Source organism: Pinus tabuliformis, chromosome 9 (genome assembly GCF_031772625.1).
Source record: "Pinus tabuliformis cultivar Carrire ecotype Pingquan chromosome 9, CPIR1, whole genome shotgun sequence".
Lineage (NCBI taxonomy): Eukaryota > Viridiplantae > Streptophyta > Pinopsida > Pinales > Pinaceae > Pinus > Pinus tabuliformis.
In genome coordinates, this window is record NC_142307.1 from 1,052,130,718 (window position 1) to 1,052,153,681 (window position 22,964).

Genomic DNA, 22,964 nt, shown 5'->3' on the forward strand with positions numbered 1-22,964 from the left:
AACTTGATGAATTTAAAGCAAGTCTCGGTCAATTATGATAGATGGATTAAGATAAGACACAATTACAAGATATAAATGACTACAGACCAATGTCTTTTATGTTGAATCAACCATAGACTAAGTAATAACAAGTCATCGAGAGAAAATTTATAGATGTCGCAAAGCAACAATCATGAACAATTAATGTAAATGCCCAAAACTTTAACATGCAATAGATTCCAAATTTAACTGCCCAGATCTAGATTCAATTAACTTCTCTAATGGTCAATATGATTTAAAACGTTTATCGCACCTTGACCATAGAAAAATTACTTACCTGAAAAGAAACCAAGGAACTTTAGATAAATAGTTTAATTATTTCTTAGACGAATTGAAAAAATAAAATAAATCAAAAGGGTTAATAAAATTAAAAAATTAATGGGCCAAAGGCCACATTAAATTTTTTTTCAACGCAAATGCATGAATCCCTTTAATTTAATTCCTAGTAATTCCGAGGTTACCAAAAACTTTAAAATTCTTAGATTTTTTAAATGTTTTTTTAAGATTTTAGATTTTAAATTTTTTTAATGTTTTAATGTTTTTTAATATTTTTTAGGATTTTTAAATGTTAGGATTTATAGATTTTTCAAAATATATTAGATTTTTTAAGTTTTAGAATTTTAAATAAAAAATAAAATTAAAAAATCATAAAATAAAAATGAAATGAAAACTAATCAAGATAAAAGTGAAAACCAAAACCGAATTTCTTTTTTAACTTTTGATTTTTAACGAAACAAACCTAAAAAAATAAAATTGAATTTAAAAAATTAAAAGAGGCCTAACCATTATATACAAATGAAACAAAAAATATATATATACACCCTAACCTAAAACTAAACCAAACGCATATAATGAAAATAACAGTTGAATGTCTCTTCTGTTGTCATTTGCAGGTTTGCGGGAGGCCTTGGACGGCGGAATAAGGACGAGTTCGATGTGCAGATCGACGGATGGCTTCGCCAGGAGCAACACGCAGAAGAATGAGGCTGGACATGCGGATGGGAGATAGAGCCGCGGGTTAGGGAGTTCGATGAGAAAGGACAGCGATGGAGCCGTTAAGAAGTCATAGTTTGCAGTGGAAAGGGACATGCGGATGAGCAAAGAGGAGTGGCAATGGGAGGACGGAGAGGATGGCCAATGGACGCAGCAAGGAGAGGATATGCAAAGGGCAGATGGAAGCTCGGATCTGTTGATCGAAGGGCAGCAAGGTGAAGCAACGCAGGTCAGAATGAAGAAGGTAGGAACGCGGGTTTTGAGGAATGAGATAAATGGACAGAAGGAAATGTGACAAGAGTGAAGGAGCAATACATAGAAGGGTGAGCTGGAAAGAAAAGAAGGATTTTTGCAGGTAGGAACTGCGGCTAGAACGCATGAGAAGGCAAGTTGAATAGAAACAATCTAGCAGCAGATGAAGAAATCCAGGGAAAGGCAGTTGTGGGTAGCGTTGAAACCCAGATTTTCCAGAAAACCTCAAAAACACAAAGAAAAGTTTGAAACTTTGCAGGAAACCCCAAAAAGGGACAGCGGAACAAAGATTTCGAAGATTTTTCAGATAAAAACGAATTATGGATCAATAGATGATAGCTCAAAGAACTCTTAAAAAAAATTCCGAGATAGTTCTGATTAGTTGATATATTCTGCTTCAGACTTATCAATAAAACCCTTAAAATTTTCTCCAGATTAAAAAAATAAAAATAAAAAATAAAAAAATTAAACCCCTGGACTGCAAAAGGCTGAATAGTATCCCTGGAAAACGATTTTAATGAACCCCAGAGATCCAGATCTTACCTTCCAGGGCCTAGATATGGACTCTATGCAGATTTCTTCCTCAGATCTGTAGCTGCAAAACAACAATAAAACACCCAAACGATATATACAAAAACCCAAAAGAGCCCAAGTCAAAAAACCAAAAATAATTACAGATCTATATACATGAATGGCAGATCTAGCAGATCTAGGGAGTGTGAGTCCAACTCCGCTCCCAAATCTGATAATTTGAGGCTCTCAACAGCCAGATCTATCAATTTAGCACAGAAAAAATTAAATTTTTGAATTTTAAAGGAGGTGCTAAGCTCAAAACCCTTCATGCATCACGCATAAAAAATATCTTATGATAAGCCCGGGATCAAATTACGCTGGGCTCTTCAGAAAACATGGATCAGGAGTTGGTTGGTCCAACTGAAAACTTCCCCAAACGCCAAATGATCTAAAAAATCAAGACTTTCTTGCAAAACTCGATTCAGCGGTCAACATAGAGCGAGAAAACGATAATAAAATTCAGATAAATAGAGATACCTGCTATTATATTCAAAACTTAAATTATCATTCAAACCCTAGCGACTGAGCAAGATATATGTACTCAAATCACTCTTCAGAAAGCTATCATCAATGGCTAAAAAGAAATCTATGCATGAAAATAACACATCTTACAATATTTCCATGAAGAGTAACATCAGCAGAAATTAACCCCAAAGTCTTTCTTTATTGCTCATAAAAAGATTACAAGAGAGCTTTTCGCTTAGCACACGATCCAGAGATCGGATGAACTGACTAACAAATGACCTCCTATTTAAAGATAAATCCTCCAACGACTAGTTCGAGTGATCCTCGTCAAAACAATCTCGACCATTGATGAGGATCAAAATTCTTTTTAATCTCATCCGTCGAAATTTTAAATTCTTGAAGAAATTCAAATTTTTCAATTAAATGCATTTTAATTAATTCAAAAATTAAATTTTTAAATTAATTTCCTCAAAATTTTGACTATGACTTAACCCCAGGGACCAAAGGCTTGAAATTTAGCAAAATAATTAATTTACCTTAATCCCTGGACCGCTTAAAATTTAATTTTTAAGGACCAACGAATTTTGCCTTCGAAGAATTTAAATTTACCTAGGACCTAGAATTAATCAAATTTCTAGCTTAGGATTTTAATTAATTTTGGCCAGAAAATTTAATTAATTAACCTGAGGGGATAAATTATTTTTCCTACCCTCAAGACACTTGACATCATGATTTTTACATTTTTTACATCTCCAGGGGGAAAACCCATTTGCAAAAGACCCTCACAGACTACCCAATTCTGCGACACAAATATAATCTAGCAGACCAAGCAATTTGTAATAAAATAACCTAACCAAATAGTTAGGATTATTCCCAAATCACTTTTACATAGACTCGATCTAGAACACTAGGACTCCCCTAAGATCCCAGAGACAAAATCCATTCCTACTTTGGGGTAAGGCTGAAGGAAAATTCTGCCGACCATCCAAGAATTGATCGGTGAGACAAAAAACCTCCCGGAATGTAAATCGTCACCAAAAAAGTAGGTTTACCTAGGTAATTACATACATGACACAGATCTGTTGAGATTATTTACATTATACACATGCAGAATGGGTTTACATTATAAGATTATGATAGCTAGACAACACGAACACATCCATCAGGTGCTATTCCTTTTGCGAAAAAGGGGTGTACTGCTATGGGTCGTTGACACGTAGTGGTAAACATCTGGCTCTACTTGAGGACACGTTGCTGCACTTAAGGAATATGAGAATCCAGAATCTGCATCCAAGCAACACACAACAAAACATAAGTAGTGTCCATCCAAAAATCATCATATAAAATTAAGCACAAGAAAGATATAAACTCTTCATTTATTAACTATCTAACAACATGAAAAACACATCTAACTACAAAACGAAATATTGAAATAACAGGGTATAAGGTTAGAAATAAAATACAAAGATGCCCCATGGCATCAGATGTGTTCAATATAGCGCATATTGAGCATTTCCCTGCTTTCAAGCAAATCTGTCGGTTGTTTCTCAGATGTGCCATGTCCAATCCTACATATGGTAGGACTTTTTCCTATCCAAAAATCAAGCTTCTCACAGCCATCTGATGTATCAAATCGCTTTCTCATTCTCTTTCTCTTGCGTCTTTTCTTTGTGACACGCTGTGTCACTAAGGACGTGGAACATTCTGCTTCAAAACTCTTAGATGAAGTATGTAAGATATGCGTGACATGTATCTCTTCATTTTGCATTTGCTCTGTCAAAAATGATGGATCAGTCACATAGGTGTCATGAGTTTTAACTTGACCTTTTTTAATTTCTTCTTTGATCATGTCATTCGTAGTTAAATCTTCGTTAATCGAGTTAGCCTCTTTCTTGGGATATTCGCAACAAGACGGGACCTGTCATTTTCTCTCTTCCAGCCTCTTGTGTAATGGACCCATTTCTCTGGCATGTCTTACTATTAACTTCGCTTGACTGAGTTCAGTTTTCACGAATCTTTCTTGCAGAGTGACATGATTAGCTTGCATAGCCTTTATTTGATTTTGAATACTGGACATCTGATTAGAATGATTAACTTCCATTGTTTTTAATTTGTTTTTGATGATATGTATTCCATCTGTATTTATGACACATGGTACCTGCTTTTCTTCTATGGCCAATAATCTATTCTGAAGAGATATTTGACCAATTTCCATGTCCTTTATAATCCACTTATATGAGAGGTCTATAATCCACAACCTTCAAGCAATGGTTTGGATCGACTTCACTCCTAGTGAATCTCAACTTCATTAGACAACTATCAATCCTCTCATATTAAGCCCGGGGTGTTTTGCTTCAAGTCACAGAGAGCATTCTTCCACCTGCATACATGAGATTCCTGATCATGAATCTCAAACCCCTCGGCTTGATCCAAACTTGTGGACCTGCTACATGAGTGGAATGGTCCCCTTGTAAGATTTTTCTTTGGTACATCTGTTGATTTGGTGTAGCATCATATGTGCTCTAGCCACGAAATTTGGTGGAAAGGTTGGGGCACATAGGATCTCCAATACCCAGAAAGGGTTTGGGTAGATTCTAAACAAATCAGGAGAAATTAAAATAATTAATATTTTTAATGGAGTCCCTAAGTCTAAACTTAGGGAAAATAAAATATTAATGTGTATTAATATGACTCTGTGTTAGAATGGTCCAAAAGACATGGATCGAGCCAGATCTAATCTTAGATGTTGATTAGGTACTTAATCTCGGTCATTAAGATGTCAACAGAAAAAGTATAAGAGGAGGCTTGAGGGGCACTTGGAAAACACACTGAGGGAGACCAGTGAGTTCAATTTCTGAAGCGGGGTTTGCTGAGAAATTGAACCAGTGGTCTGGAGAGCAGTCAGGAGGCAGCAAGTACGGAACAGAGAGACGAGAGATCAACGCAAAAGAGGCAGACATAGAGCTAGAGGAAGCCACACAGAGGCAGCAAAGACTATGCAGAGCTAGAAGGGTCTGCGTCATCCACGCAGAGGTTGCAGGAGTGACGCAGAAGCCCAGAGAGGCTGCGTTCCGCAGAGGGTTTCAGGCTGACACAGAGGGTTTCAGGTTGAGCAGAGGTCAAAAGGGCCTACGCTAGGTTTAGAAAAGTGTTGGAAGTTTGTCTATCTGTGGGTAAGCCAGTTTGGCACCCTATTGTACAAGAAAATTGCTGAATAATAAAATCCTCCCTTGCTGCAACCATAGTTTTAAAAACCGCTCAAAAAAACCGGTAACCGGTCAAACCGGTCGGTTAGCTAGCTGGCCGGTCCGAACCGGCCTAAAAACCCGGTCAGACCCTTCATTTGCCCGATTTTTGGGCCTAACCGGTGAAAACCGGCCGGTTTTGTCCTAAACTGGCCGGTTTTAGGCACAACCACCATAAAGTTAAAAAAACATGTTTTTGACTGTGTTTGAGGGGTTTTGGGGGGGGGACTAAGGGTGTTTCAACCCTAACAATGTTGGCAATTAATGGTAATGTTAAATTCTTAAAGTAAAAGTGACATTTCCTTTAATTTTCATTTTCATCCTTTTACTTAAATTTTTAACATTACCATGAAATGACTCAGGATGTTTGAGAGTGGTTTCGACCTCATTGGATTTCATATGGAGAAACTAGAATTTTAGATTTCACTCAAAATTCAGCAGACTTAATGGTTTTCAGGATTTCATGGTTTGGGGGTAAACAATAAATGCAATTAGAGCTCCAAATGATAAGAAAAACTCCTGATCTAGATCCCATTGTGTTGGACGATATTGATCCAACATCAGAATGGGTGGAGGAGACTGAAGAACCTGTGTTTGAGGCTGATTTTGATATCGACATGGCTTTGGCGGGGGATGAAGCAGATTATGTGGTGGCATCAGAACCAGGATCAATAGCGGCATCAAGGTAAGGCAAGGAACCAATGGAAGGCACTAGTCATGCAGGTCGACAAACTCGTGCTTCCATTAGGTCCACTTCTATTGTCATTGGTGGCATTGATACTGAGGTTGCAGATCAGGCTGAGGCATCCTCAGACTCTGAACCAGATGATGTCTATGTAGCTCCTGATGATGATCTTGTGTCTACTACTAGTAGTGGTAATGAACTTGATGATTGATCATGTGTATATTGTAGACTTGTAGTAGGCCAATGGCCTCATAGCTTGCAGCAATGTTTTTGGACTTTATAGGCCATTTAGAGCCTCATTTGTTATGTATTTTGCTATTTTGTTGATGATATGTATTGCACTCGGTGCCATTTTGATGTATTCACCTTTACATGGTATATAAATGAGCAAACTTTGCATATTTTGTCTCTATTGGCTTGGAATCATGGTTTTACATCTTAAAAATAGTTTTGTTTCATTAAAAATTAATTATTTAATGTATTTTTTAAAAACCGGTTCGTTTAGACCAAACCAGTGCCGGTTAGACCGGTTCCGGTCGGTAAACCGGTTCATTAGGTGGACCGGTCCGGTCACCGGTTCCGGTTTTAAAAACACTGGCTGCAACGGTTTTCCTACATTAGGTTTTTTCGAGGACATTAGTCCAAAAATAACTATGTCAATGTGTGCATATGTTTGTTTCTGTATTATGGTGTGATATCTGCAACAATATTTATTTTAAAGTTTGTTGAAGTAATTTCATGAATAGCTTATGATAAAATAAGTAGGAAAAGTAAATCAGTTGCTGCAGTGATAGAATTTTCACAACATCTCGGACATGTACCTTCATGCTCTTCTTGAATTCAAGCATCCCTGTCACCATCTAACTCACATCGGGTAGGGCCCCATAATAAGTAGACCTTCAGTGCTATAGATGAGATGTGTCAACTGGCATGGTCCCAATGGACTTCCAGCAACTTGATACAAATTGCCAATCCTGAACTCAAGGATAAAAGCATCTTTGAAAATTCTATTTTCAAACATGTACCTTTCCATCGATGAATGCCACCGTGAAACCTTTGACTTCCATTTCCAAAATGGACACCAGGTTCTTCTTGCGATCAGGTACATAAAGAGATTCTTGTAAATGAATCGAGTTACCCTCATTCAATTGAGGGGTCACATCCCCTACAACCTTTCCGGGATAGGTGGCATTGACTCCAAGTATAGTCCCATGATTTTTTCCATCTCTACCAAATTAGTGAGAGCACCCTTCTATCCGATGAAGTGCCTTGAAGCACTTACAATCAATAAGCTAGATTCTCAAAGAGTTTGAGGTTCCTTGCTTTCTTTGAAGAGTTGGTTATTTCCTTGATGACCTGCATTACCTGTCATTCCTCCGATCATTGAAGATGTCCCTAGAATGATTGTTATCATCATCAAGTAATGTGTCCCTACCATTCAGACACTACTTCGGATAATGGCCGAACTTATTGCAAGAAAGGCATCTGCCTTTCCTTCCACCCTTAGATCCGGACTTTCCATTGAAGTAATCTTAAGGTAGGCCATCAAAAGCTTCTGCTGCACCACTCGGATAATATTCTCTACTTTGACTTCACCCTTGGTGAATTTTAAGGGGGATGAGAATCCCATTGAGCCTTTTGTCGTTTCCCAGCTGTCGTCGGTGATTTTCTTTTCACTCTTGCTTGGCCTTTGTCTTCACCTCACCTCTGATACCATGTTAATTTTAGGTATGTTCTATGCTTAGAGCAATTTATTTCAATTTTCATAGTTAGCTCAATACCTTTTCCAGATTAGCAATCACATCAGCATAATAGTAAATTGCAGATAGAACATAAACATAAATCGCAGAAGACAAGCCAAGACAAGAGGACACAAGATGTGGCGCTAGCCAGGGACAAACCATAATGTGGGGAAACCCTTGATCAATTCTTCTTATATGTTCTTCAATAGTTTAGCAAAAAGAGAGAGAGATAGTACATATACAACAGAAGTCAACACTTTGACTTATCTAAATAAGAGCATAGATCATTTCTAAGAAGATGATACATGAGGTAGCTGAACTCAGTTGAAGACATGTTGCTTCAACTGATTCTCCAGGGTGACTCCATCACCATGTTGCACCTATCATTGTGCTGCTCCTCCTCATCATGTTGCACCTCACTGTGTTGCACCATGCTGCACCCATCATCACTATGCTGCATTTCATCATGCTTCACTAATCATGACTGTACCCATCACTATACTGCATCATGTATCATTGTTGTCCCATTGTTGTACCAATGTTGCACCATGTCCAGCAACACTGATCTGCACCATGTTGCACCATTACTTTTGTCATGCTGCCACACTGCTTTAGTCATGTTGCCATACTGCCTCTGTCAACACCTTGACCCAATACACGACAAACTCTCACTCCAAGTTCGTTTCCCAACCACTGTGGAAACTGTCACTAGTCAGGGCATCTAATCATGAGATCTGCCCTCATCTCATTGACTTCCACAGGTTGTCTTAACACGATCCAAATCTGATCCTCATCTAAGATCCAACACCTACAAGAAATGTCATAAGTAACATACCTTAGCTCACTGTTTTGAGGTCTGATTATTTTGCTGCAAACTAGGCCTGGTTAGGACATATCACAATCCCTTTGCCAGCCTTCTTTTCCGCCCAAATTTGCTCCAACGTGATGCGGCTGCCCTTCCTTGTGGGGATGAGACCCTTCACTGTAATCCTGGGCGGTTCTAGCCCTTACCAAGTCCTCGACCTGCCCTCAATCCCTACAGCCTGCTACAAGAAGCTTCCACAGGCCTGCAACAACCTTGTTGGGGTTTTCCCACCCTCAAACGTCCTCAAAACAGTCCCTCCTTGGTTGCGGCCTAATCTTGAAGAGGTGTTGGCACCCTTAGCTATTGTCCTGGGCATAGATATCCCTTAAACAGCTCCACATTGCCCTCCAAAGATGAGTTAGGACCTGTGGCCCACCTACAGCACCATACGCTACCCTTCCTTCAAGAGTTCTGCACCCAAGATACCTCCACGCAGGCTAAACCAGCCTCTCCTAGCCTTGGCCCTCTAGGGAGCTGCCTCAACCTCCCCTCACAACAATTCGGCCCTCAAACAAACGGTAGAAACAACCCTAAAACACCACATTGTTTTGTCCCTCTCTGTTGGTTAGGGCATCCTTGGGACAACATATTAGATGAGGGTTGTCTTCCTTGATAGCATAGAGGATTAGGGCATCTCTTCTTCCCAACATGAATGAACCCTAAATCTAGGTCATGCGTAGAGCTGTCATGAACTAGGGCTCAGCTAGGACTGCGTTTAGACCTCATGCTTGGTCTCCTTTCCTCCTGCATCTAGGGCTTCCTCCTCTTAGACTTCTCTTCCACTAAAACCCAAAACAAGTGGAAAGAAATCAAGAGTGAAGTGTGTGTAAATGACTATCAAGTCACCTCATTTTATACTAAAACGTTGAGCACACGTGGGGGTTATTTGGTTGATGGCCGACCTTGACGAATTGTCCCATAACACAAATAAATTCATATCTCCATGAATACTTATCAAAATTGGATGATCTTTAGATCAATCCTACACCTCTTGATGAGAGGATTCCAAGAAAAATATCAACTGCCATAAAGAAGATGACCCACATGGAGTTTGGCCCTAGGTGCCAATTTTAACAGTGTCATTTTTAGTCAAGAGCATTGTATTGCAGGTGCGCTCCAAGTTGAGGGGTATTGCATCCATCAGTTGGCAACAGGATGTAGGCTGGCCACTCATTAGTATTTCAGCATGGCTTCAACATGATGAGATTGACCTTGGGCTATGCCAAGAGTTAGATTGGAGAGAGGTGATGAGTTGGTACACGATAGGTGAAGCAGCATTCACAACCAGAGATAGCACAACAGGAGCAGTGGAGCCTTGATGCTCCTTCTTGGCAGCATTGGGATCCAGGAGGATTTGCTGATGACAGGTTCTGTCAGAGATTGATCTGGGATCCTAGCATTGAGGAGTCCGTTCATGGTGGGTTGACACAGGAGCAGAGCATCACCTAGTGGTTCGTATGGGATCCTGGCATTGGGTCTCAGTTGCGTTGGACCACTAAATTGGTTCACATATTTGGATTGCTTGAGGTCAAGCAATCTTGGGGTGGGAGGACTATCATGTCCCCATTTTTATCCTTCTTCAAGTGCAACCAGGGTGGATTTCCAGGGCAGGAGATGCCCAGGTCAGTGGAGCACGTTTATGGCATTAGGGGTTCCAATGGAGTTTTGTAGAGTTTTTATGGGATTTGATGGCATTCGCTTAGCATATTTCATCATCTGCACAATTTGCCTTTTGTTCCGTCACATTCCGACAACTTTCAGAAATCAACATTATTATTGGGCATAACTTAAATAATTATGCTCGAGGTGGCATTCCGAGGAGATTAATTGGTGGAACACCTCAGTGTAATAGCTCGTTGGAACCGGAATAGGAAGATCTACAGGATGGGATGGTTAGATATGAGTTTCAGTGGCCTGAGGAGACATGGTGGCCAATTTACCCTTTTCCTGCATTAAAAGAATATTTTAATTGAAATAAAAGAGGGAAAAGTGCTCCATGATTAAAATAATAATAAAATAGAAGGTTCTAGAGGAGTCCATCAAATCTATAAAAGAGGAGGAGGAGACCATTGGAGGACATCTTGGATTGAGTATTGTTTCTTGTATGAGAGATTGAGAACCCAGTTCTCTACTCCATTGGTAGCCCCAGGACAAAACCCCTCGGGTGATTTAGAGAGATTGGGCGAGCACCCATCTTCCCTTGGTGAATCCATTCAGGGTTCACAGGTTGCAATGTATTGGTTTTTCAGTTTGTTTTGGAGGCCGATAGCGACATTATTGTAGATTTGTCCAAGGCCATTGATCTCAGCTATATGGGTTGTATTTGCATGTAAACCCCAGTTCTTCTAATATAATAAAGTTGAAGATTTCCTGTTCATTGTGTTATGAGATTGCAGTGCTCTGTTTTGTTTATTTTTACCTGGCAATCTTTTGTTAAATGTATGATAAATTTTATGTGAAGAGCTTGTTCCAAAATTTTCTCATTCGGGACACTACAAAGAGGTTTGGCCTTCATATTATAAACTTGGATATTTTGGCTCCATTCTATCTTTGGATCTATTCCATTTTGCTCTTATTACTTGGATATTCTTGGTTTTGATGCATTTGGGTTGAAGATAGATAAGAATATCATTACAAAACCACACCACCTTGCCCCCCCACTAAGACAATGGTATGTGTCATGTCCCCAACAAATAATTTTGCTAAGGAGAATTCACAATTTTGCAATTTTAGTAATTGATAAATGTTTTGGCCATTGAACTTAGGAAAAGGGGTATGGAGGCATAAATTAATTTTTGAAAGGGGAAAGAAGACCAACTTAGGAGAAATGAAAATTAAAATGTTGGTGGGTTGTGGGGGCCACCCAAAAGGGAAATCAAACCCCTTGGAGAAATTCAAACCACAAGAGAAGAGAGGCAAAAAGGGGAGTTCGAACTAGTGGGCCCACAAGGAGGAGAAGGGCAGCAATTATAAATAGGAGAGGAGAACTCATTTTTGGGTTCCTTGATTGTGCATTTCAGACTTGAGTTTCCATGAGTTGTTTAGCCAAGTCAACCGCACAGGGATTTCCAAGCGGAAAATCCCAACTCTCTTTCAGCGAACTGAGAGTGTCACCCTAGGAGAGAATTTGGAGTTGATTGGAGGATTGATTTTCCAGCTGTTGTGAGACATCTCATCACTTGTTTCAGCCAGTGCGCATTCCCTAGAGGATGCAGAGGCAGAAATTCATAGAGCTTGGAAGAGGGGATTCCAAGGGAGCAGCACTTGAAGAAATTGCAAAGATTTTCCTCGAGGGAGAATGAGCCACTTGGGTGATTTGCAGAGCTGGAGATTGTTGCTTTTGAGAGGGCCGAATGTGTCACTTGTAGGGCCTATGCAGGGGTCTTTCTGGGCATAATTGCAGCACAGGAGTTGGAGTGGGATTTTGAGCAGGAGTGGGGCAGGAATTCCACACAATTCCGCGAATATTTTTGCAGAGAATTTCTGGCCATTTGAGGGAGGATTTGGAGCAGAAGTGCAGCAGTGTTTCTGGGTTGGACACAGGACCAGCAGTTGGAGAAATTCACACTAAATATGGGCATTTCCGAGCAGTCAGAATCAGCCCAATATATTTCTGAGTTTGGTTGGTTGGGGGCTAAGAAGCTTAACTCTAATTTTCCAGATTTTTTGGAGCAGATTTTAGGCCCCAAATCACAGCTTGCCTCAATCAGCAGTAGCAGTTATTTTCTTAGCAAAGCATACAGCCATTTGTGCCAATTTCAACGAAGAGATTCTCTCATATTCACCTGGGTTTTACATGCTTGCTGTAGCAAGCTCAGGTACCCTCATTCCACTTCATTTTGTACACAGATTGGCATTGCAAATATAATTAAATGGCTCAGATTTATGATTTCTGCTCAATGGTGTTCTGATTGTATTTGCATGTGTAGAGTTTCAGATTTGCATGCTATATTTAATTTTTGTAGCTTAGTTCATATTTAGATATTCATTGTATTTCTCTAGTTAGAATATTACATTCGTTCTGTTAAGTAGCAGGGGCATCATGACCATTATGTTGGGTCAGGGATGACATTAACTATACAGTATCACATGTTGGTTGGAGCCTTGATCTGTCATTCGACCTCCCTTTCACAGTCGTGCTCATCCCAAATCTCATCCAGACTGACTTCTTTGTCTATCCCTTGACAAGTTTGCTGATTGGAAATTGAAAACCCAATCTTGGATTCTTCAATTCGATGGAGCATCAGAAAGAAATCCGGGAGTGGCAGGAGGGAGAGAGATTCTCTTTTATCCTGATAGAATCATTGTGGAAAAAGTATGCATGGGGACTAGGTATCAAGACCAACAACCAAGTGGAAGTTTGCAGCTTGTATATGGGGCTCCTTCTAGCCAAGAAGAGAGAAGTCAAAAGCTTCATTATCCTGGGTGACTCCTATCTGATTATTAGACACCTCAGAAACTCCTCCCTTGCTCAGGACAACCACCTAAGCCAAACTCTTCTTAGTGCTCAGAGCATCCTTTCCTCCTTTGAAACCTCTCAAACATGGCACATCCTCTGAATTCTTAATACAGATGCAGATTTTATGGCTAATAAAACTTGTTATTTATCGGAAGGAACATTGGAAGTTAATGGGGCCTTTAGTCCCTCCGCTATACCCTAACCCCGCTATGTTTTGACCCCCCTTGAGCCCCCCATTACCCTCTCCCCCATTCATGGTATATCAAGAATGTGTTAGTCACCCTTGTCATTCCCCGTCACCCCCCATTCGTCAGCGGCTTGATTATTCTCCGCCCTTCCCCGTACGCCTATGTGATGAAACCTCTCCAATCTCCTCCGCCATGTGGCCACCTTTTTCCCCTCCACGTGAAGCTATTGGGGCCAAGTTTGCAGTGAAGTGTGATACTTCTCACGTCGGCTTCAATGTTCAAGCTTCATTGCAGGAGCTCAAAGCTGGTATCCATGCGAGCCCTCTCTCCCTGCGTATAGCCTTTACTCCCCATGGCCCTGACGAGATAGACCAACTGCTTGAACTTCCATCTGCAAATGATGGCCACTCTCTCGCAACACAGAGTAATGATGAGGCCATATTGGGATCCTATTGGCTCGGGATGGATTCTACAAGGCCGCAGTTATAAATGTCAGATAAGTTCTTTATCCCCTCTCATCCTGCTTGTGATTTTCATCCTAGGTTGGTTTGGGTTTTGTTGGTTGAGTGAAGTGAACTTAGTTTCTTATCTGGGATGCAAGATTTCAGTCTCTCTCTGGGATTGGGTTTGTGCCCTCCCTTTTCGGCAGCTCTCCTCCAGTTTTCTCGCGCTGGCTCAGGGTAGGATATCTCAGGAAGGAATTCACTAGCACACTGGTTCTCGGCCCTATCCCTCCTTAAAGATGGATACAAGTTCTTGGGGAAGCAGGCTCCCTCGCTCTGGCTAGGTGTCGGGGAAGGAGGCTTCACGCCATGCCTTTGGTCGTCATCAGAGCTCACCAACACCGTCGACTCTATCTTTGTGCTTGCAGTGTGCAAAGGAACTGGCTGAAATTAAAGTTCAGCTCTTAGACATAAAGGGCATGATGTATCGTCAAAGAGTGGTGGCATATGAAAATTCATAGAACATTGAGGCCAAAGGTAGGAAGGTCGATAAGCTCGAGGATGAGATTGCTGCACTGTATACCATGATAGAAGACATACAACTGCTGATGTCAAAGGTGGGTTCACCCCAGGAAGAACAAAAGCAAATCTGAAGTCCATAATTTGAGCATTGATCTGAACCGCCTGGCTGACCATATCGGCTAACTACTCTTTGCAATGTCTGGTTTCTTTTGTGTAATTTTGCTGTCCCAATATTTTCGAATATATACTAGTAGACTAAATAAGAGTGTTGTGTCTGTTGTAAAGTTTTGTAATGGTCGTGAATATCTGGGCTCAGTAAATCAGGATAGAAATGGAAAAATAGAAGCCCAAGGGCAAATTCAAATGTAATCCTCCCGTGTATCTTGCTGCGACCGAGCACAGAATTAATATATCAAGTACTCACTGCTGTTAAAAAAAACAACTATACAGTATCACATGACATCCCATCTCTTAGGTGGTGGAAGCACAACAATTAAGTTTGGCAAAGCATCATGCATTAGTCTCCTGTTAAATATCTCATTTCTTTTCTTCTTCATTTTTCTTTAATATGCAACTCTGACAATGAGACAATATGAAACCCATGTTTAATTGATTTATTAGTCTATATTTCTGTGCAAGTATTGTGTATATGAAAATTCACAAAAAAAGAAAAAAGAAAAAAGTTGCAATTGTGTTAGTTTGAAAATTTAAATTCATTACCTCCTTTTCCTTACAGAGAGCTTCTAGATTTTCAATTCTTTTTGCCATACTCTCTATATGGGCATGTTCTTCTTCTAATTGACTTACTACTACTTCAAATTCCTTCTGAAACCTTAATTTCTCAGCTGCCATTGCCTGAAATGAAGACAGAAAACAAGATTGTATCATCTCCTCAACATTTGAATATTTACTTTATAGAGGACTGCTTAAAAGTAAACTCAAATCTTTCAAGGGTAAAACCTTCATATTTATTATAAGATTTTGACATAATGGATAGTACATATGCACATCTCCAAATAAAGTTACCCCTTCACGAGTTTTTGTTGAGCATAATGATACATGAAAACTAGAGAAGATAAAAGCAATGATATAGAAATAATAAACTAAAACCTAATAAACATGGGACACCACATTTCAGAATTCAGAATTTCCAATGTTGCTCTTATTAATTCTATTATTACTAAAATCGGAAGCAAAAAGTACAAACATAAACACGAATAAGGCATATAATCCAAGGTGAAATATGTCAGAGACACAAAAGTACAAGTGATAATGAAAGAGAGAGACAAGGAGCTTGACTCATTCATACTCAATGTTATCGTGTCTTAATGCATAGATGGATGTGTATTGTGTCAGTTATGTAATGCCCTTTTCATAACTTTATAATTAATGTCTTAACTAAGACATCTATTCAGAAGTACATTACTAAGTTATTACGTAAAGTGTCATAATACACAATATTAATAAAACTTCTAAATTCTAATATGACCATTACACTATATATTTTAAGCATGGATGTATGATTATCTATAAATTTTGTGATGCTCCTAGTTAATTCAACAATATCCTTGATATAAGCAATTTTTCTTGTATCCTATAAATCAAATCAAGGGAATGTGCAAACCAAGGATTTGAAAACAAGGCCAAATACCTCAGCATGAGCAACCTAGAAACAACAACATAATTAGTTGTGTTATCATTATGACTTGGATAACATTCTTGTGGACCTATCTCTTGAATGAACCCATCGAACAACTCACATAATAACATTGCATATTTAACATGTGTAAATGCATCAACAAATTCAATAAACATTGTCCCCCTAGGGCAATTAACCAAGAAATTAAGAAGGGTCTTGCCTTTCTGATCAATCCAACCATCTAACAGCATGGTGCATCCAATGACTTCCTATGATTCCTTAATATTCTCCAATATATGAGTGCAATTGTGTTAAATTGGCAACTAGGGCCAAACTCCATGTGGGTCGGCTTATTTATGGCAGCTGATATTTTTGTTGGATCCCTCTCATCGAGAGGTGTATGATTGATCTGAAGATCATCCGATTCCGATAAGTATTTATGGAGATATGAATTTATTTTGTTTATGTAATTATTATCAAACCGACCAGCTCTTATGTAGGCTCTAGAAGCCCAAACGTCATGTCTATTCAAACATCCACTTTTAGTATAAATAAGAGAAGACTTTAAGTCATTTGAGACACATTCTTCATGTGTTCTCCTCTCCACGTCTTGGGTTTTTGGAGAAGGAGATACACTATGATCTACGCTGTCCTAAAGTCTGCCCTAAATCTAAGCACAACTAAGGAGGAGAAGCCACGTTCATCTATACGCAATCATAAAGGAATATGGAACCACGTACATATATTCGCAGTCATGAAGGACCATGAAGCCACGTTCATCTATGAAGCTATATGCAGTCATGGAGGAATAAAATACGCGCTCATCAAAAGACCTAACACGCAGGTCTGGCAGCGTAATGTGGACACATATATAGCCATCATCAAAGACCTAACACGTAGGTCTGGTAGCGTAACGTGGACATATATATACGCATCAACAAAAGATCTAACACTCATTTCTGGCAGCGTAATGAAGACATATATCTGGCAGCGTAATGAAGACATATATCTGGCAGCGTAGTGGAAACATATACATACGCATCAACAGAAGATAGTACATGCAATATTATATGGATTTCATGCTGATATTACAGTCCAGATATATATACACTGGGCATAGATACGTTGGTCATAGAAATATATACGCTGGGCATAGAGATTGATACGCATAGCATGGATAGAGGCACAGGATTCAATGAATTATATATACGCACAGTAATCTACAGTACAATGCCCTAATTATATGCACAGCAATGAAACAGTTAAGTTAGACGCTATCAGGGAAACACAGTCAAGGCATGGACCACACAATCAATACAATGTTCAGATACGCTGGAGGTGATATACCGTTCATATATATACGCAGTCATATGAGGAATATGGAATCAAGTTCAATATATGGAACACAGTCACAAGAGATGGAACGCAGACAAGGCAGCAACGTAAGAAGGAACACGGGAATACGTTGTTCAGTTCAATGTATGGAACGCAGTCACATTCATATTTATGGAACGCAGTCAAGGTAGCAAGGTAAGAAGGTACACGCTGTAATGTAAGGAATACGTTGTCCAGTTCAATGTATGGAATACAATCACATAGACAGCCATATCCCTGAGCAAACCCTATACGGAAATAATGGAACTGCGTGAAGTATTACGTGGAACTATAGCCTAGCTGCTTTGCTAGGCTGCAAGCCATAACAAGCAGCTAAGGCTGATATGTGTATGAACTCCATAGTGAAGCAACAGAAGGATAACATGGGCAGCCTTTTGAGCAGCGTTATGATGGATAAGATCATGGACATGGACAACCGCATGATGTAGTATGCAATGGTGCAACTAGAGAACCAGATGCAGCATGATGATAGGTATCAGTTGAAGCAAAATGTCTTCAACTGATCTCATCATTATAGGAGATGATCTATGCTTAGATCTAGACAGTGTTGACTTATGTTGTAAATGTACTCTCTCTCTCTCTCTCTGTGCTGAACTTTGAAGATAAAAGAAGATTTGATCAAAGGGTTTCCCCACACATTGTGGGGTTTGTCCCTGGCTCGCGCCACATCTTGTGTCCTCTTGTATTGGCTTGTCTTCTGCGTTTTATATTTATGTTCTATCTGCAGTTTATCGTAATGCTGATGTGATTGCTAACTGTGGAAATTTTAAATAAATTGCTCTAGCATAGAACATACCTAATCTTAAAAAATTGACCTTTTCATTTTGAACGACAGGCCCTCCCAACTCATCATAGGTAGGGGTGTTATACCATGAAACACCAATAGCAACAACATTAAACATACGCTAATAGAATGAGTTGTCATTGGAAATGCTAAAAGGAATGTCATTCCATGGAAAACATCTATCCACAAGCTTTCCAACTTCTTTCTTATCGTTTATTTTAACCACTGACCTAATAGAAGGTTGTGTGCCACCTATGGTTCTTCGAACAAAAAAAGATGATGTCGTTGAGGGCATTGTGGAAGGTGAGACTAAGGAAAATTTGTCACTTCTTAGCCCCCCTGATTCTTGCACCTCCTACTACTACAAGCTCAATTCTCATAGCTTCCCTATTATCTCTCTTTTTACCCATATCCTAAAGTCATTTATTGGCGATATGAATAATTTACGGGGTTCAATTTCGACAAATGCCCACTTCATGCCTCAAAATTTGTGCAAGGTAGTATTTCAACCAACCAATTCCCCCATCATTTCCTTCAACACAACTTGCAACTCAACTTTTGTCGATTATGCCCATTAGCAAGATCACCATATTCCCACATGGGGTCCAATGCTTTCAGCACTTTCAAATAGAAATAACTAAACCTAGTGGAAAAAATGAAAATCAGCATTCAAGAATCAAATACAAAAATGCTACAACGAAAACAAAACAAAAAATCTAGATTCTAAGTAAATGGTATATCTCCCATAGTACACTAAAAGTTGGAAAGACGAGGGAAACCTGATGTGCAATGTACACCTAACAAAAATCACAGCAAACAAACAAAGAAAAAAAAATGTGGAAATCATTACAAATACCTGAAAATATAAAAGCAACTAATGGGAATCAATTCCCACTTTGCAATAAAGTATTAATGGCAAATGAGAACACTTACATTTTCGTCCTTAGCTCAAAAGAAAATGGTGGACATTTCCTTTGCTCTCAAACCCCTTCATTACGTTTAGAATATGAGATAAAACAAGCCCGCATAGCTAGCATTCCCTGCCACTTAGTTTAATTATTGAACTTTGAAAAGTATGAACTAACTGCCGCATTTGAACAAGGGTTGCATTCTAGATACTCTTGCTTAGTTTAATTATAATTAAGTTAGAGTAAAAAACAATGAAGACATACATGAATGGACGAACAAAGTGTTTGTCAGTAGCCATACAATATTGTTAATGACCTCAAACTTATAGCATCTAGATGTTGGAATCAAAATCATAGAACTATACTTCTAAACCAAAAATGTTTCTACCTTATTACAGTGGCCCTACGATCAATTCTAGCTTGACATTATTCTATGTCTTTTACATTAAATGCTTCTATTATCGATTAAATTAATAAATTTAATATTTTTATTTGATTAAAATATCAGATATAATTTTATTTTTTATTAAAAACCACGTGTTATTTTTATTTGATTAAAACATTAAAATATAATAATTTCTTTATTAAAAATCATGTGTTAGTTGCAAATTATACTTATGATGTACATAGTCGGCAGGAATTTATTGATCTAAGTATGAAAGTGACAAATGTGATTGCAATGTAGAGGAAGGGGGGGAATTGACATGATAAAAAGTGATAATTGAGATGTGAAAGTGACTAGTCCACATAAGACAATAATAAAACCATCTATAATGTTCCAAACTTAAACAAACAGTGATATACAAAAGCAAATACAATTCATACACAGGAAAATTAAATGAACAGCAAATACTCAATACACAACAAAAATGAGAACCAACTGAGTCATTTTATTAATGGAATGGAGCAAGTACAATAGCGCAGAAAATTCACCTAGGCTTGCCTCAAGGGCAAGCTTGACAAAACCCAGGTGACAAACAATAATATCACTGCTGGAAATTAACTAATCCCCTAATGCTATGCGTTGTCTCCCAGTAACTACAACTACTGGCTGGAAAGGAGCTGCAAGAAACCCCATCTCCGGTGCTCAAAAAATGATAAAACTTCAGCCACAAGCTCCTTGGCCAAAACCCACAAAAACCCAAAAAGGGTTTGGCCTGAATCCAACCTCTCAAATTCGAACTCCTCTATGGCCCACACACTCCAAACAGCTCCAAAAATATGGCCTGCAAGGAATGGCCACAAAGTCCTCCTCCAACCTTTGAAAGGGAAGCAAACACCACTTCAAATATCTCCTCTAAACTCCACGAAAAATCTCAACGTCAAGGATTGATACTCTACCCACCAAATGAGCTCCCAACACTGCCTCTGCACTAGCCTAGGTAGTGCGAAAGTCACACTACTAAGCCAGAATCTCAATCAGCTCCCAAACTCTCCCAAATTCTGACAATACTCCCTAGCCTCCTCTCCAGAAAATCTCACATCAAATCTCCACTTCTAAGCACTACCAACAAACTCGGTCTCCTCTCCACTACATCCTCGAGTAATACGCAACACCTAGAAGGAAATGCTACTGCTGGAAATCACAATGTGATCCTCCTCCTGAAGAAATGAAGAAAACCTTCCTAGGGTGGCACTCGAAGTCCCCCGAAGAAAGGGTGATCTCTTTTCCTGAAGAACTCGTGCTAAACAGCCAGTGACTCGGCTAAGCAGCTTGAGCAACCAAAGAGAAATCGATATACTCCAATGATCCATGAGAATAGGATAGCTACCTTCCTTATATAGTTTTCGTGGAGCACTTTTCCCTACATTTCGCCCTCCATCGTGGGCCCTCACTTAACCACCATCATGCAAAAGTTAACCCCCTCCATGCAAATCGAACTAGGAAGTGTGTAATGTTGATTTGGGGTAGCATCGAATGTGCTCTAGCAATGAAATTGGTTGAGACATTAAAGCACATGGGATCTCCAAGACCCAGAAATGATTTGGGCAAATTCTAACCGGTTGGGAGATATTAAAATAATTAATCTTTTTAATAGAGTTCCTAAGTCTAAATTAGGAAAAATAAAATGTTAATGGGTATTAATATAAAACTGAGTTAGAAGGTTCCAAAAGTCATGGATCAAGACAAATCTAATCTTAGTCGTTGATTAGAGATTTAATCTCGGTCGTTGGAGGACCAACAGGAAAAGTATAAGAAAAAGCTTGAGGGTCAGTTGGAGAACACACTAAGGGAGACCAGTCAGTTCGATTTCTGGAGCGGGTTTAGCTGACAAATCCAAACTAGTGCTCTGGAGAGCAGCAAGAGGTAACAAGTACAGAAAAGAGAGTCGGGAACAGCACCAGGGGAACAACGCAGAGGTTGGAGAGGCAGACACAGAGCCTCTCAGGCATATGCAGCGGCTGCAGACTGCACAGTCACTAGAGTGTCTGCATGGGTGACGCAGAGAGGCACAAGGATGACGCAGAGGGTCTAGGAGCTACACAGAGGTCATCCAGGCTGACGCTGAGACTGGGGGAAGTGCTGACTGAATTTTCTCTCTGTTGGGTAAGCCAGTTATGTACCCAGTTGTACTAAAGAATTGTTGAATAATAAAATCCTCCCTTGCTACACCAGTTTTCCCACATTGGGTTTTTCTGGGGACTGATTGTCCAAAATATTTGTGTCGATGTGCTAATTCTTATGCATGTGTTTGTTTCTGTATTATGATGTGATATCTGCAGCAGAATTTATTTTAATGTTTACTAAAGGATTTTCATAAATAACTTATCGGGAAATAAGTAGGTAAAATAAATCAGTTGTTGCAGTGATAGAATTTTCACATGGTATCAGAGCGAGTAATCAGAAAAAGGAAGAGAAAATCAATTATGGGTCGAGACCATGATGCAAAGGCATCTACGTCAAGAGACTCACACAGATTTTTAGAAAATTGCACAAAAGAAAGTGATTTCGATTTTTCTATGTTGGCTTCCAGGCTAGAAGAAGAAGTGGCTTGTGTGACTAGCTCTGCATCATCAAAGGTATGGTTTATAGACAGTGGGGCCTCTTGGCATATGATGAGAATCCGAGAATGTTTCTCAAATTATCGGGAGGAGAAGATGAACTTTCAAATCACCATGGGGAACAAGGCAAAATGTACTCCAGTAGGGAGGGGTACCATAGTTTTTCAAATAGAAACGGGAGAGCGGTTCCGTGCTACCAATGTGCTGCATGTACTAGGATTAGGGATGAACTTACTTTCCATGTCACAACTTCAAGGCAAAGGCTATGACGTTTTCTTCATCAAGGAGAAAGTATATGTCAAACACCCAAGCTAGAAAAAGAAAGTGCAGATCGGGATCAAAAGTAACAGGTTGTATAGACTACAACTAGAATCACCAATGGCACTAATAAGCAGTCATGGATACAAGGATTTGAACGAACAATGGCACAGGAGAATGGACATTTGCACCATGGGGCTCTGAGAATTCTCAAGAGCACTGTAACAAGAGTTTCGGATCTTAGTAGGAACGAGATGATGTATGTAGAGGATGTGCTCTAGGAAAGTATGCCAAGGCAACATTTTCTAGAAGTAAAAGCAAGGCCAAGAGTGTACTAGGATTCATACACTCAGAAATTTGCGGACCCATTTCCACTAAAGCTCTTAGTGGTGCCGAGTACTTCCTTACCTTCATTGATGACCACTCAAGGAAAACTTAGATTTATTTTCTGAAAACCAAGGACGAGATTTTCTGTTGATTCAAAGAGTTCAAGGCTCTAGTGGAGA

The 22,964-nt window shown here is 39.4% G+C and overlaps 1 protein-coding gene across 3 annotated transcripts in view; it reads right to left on the bottom strand.

Annotated features, from left to right (window-relative positions):
- The window catches only part of LOC149152303 (kinesin-like protein KIN-UB), a 515,820-nt gene that overhangs the window by 445,836 nt on the left and 47,020 nt on the right, over nt 1–22,964 (bottom strand). For all 3 annotated transcript variants that reach the window (XM_089446071.1, XM_089446070.1, XM_089446069.1), the window contains exon 10: nt 15,192–15,326. In XM_089446071.1, coding sequence (XP_089302197.1) covers nt 15,192–15,326 — 135 coding nt within the window. The remainder of the gene's footprint in view (nt 1–15,191; nt 15,327–22,964) is intronic.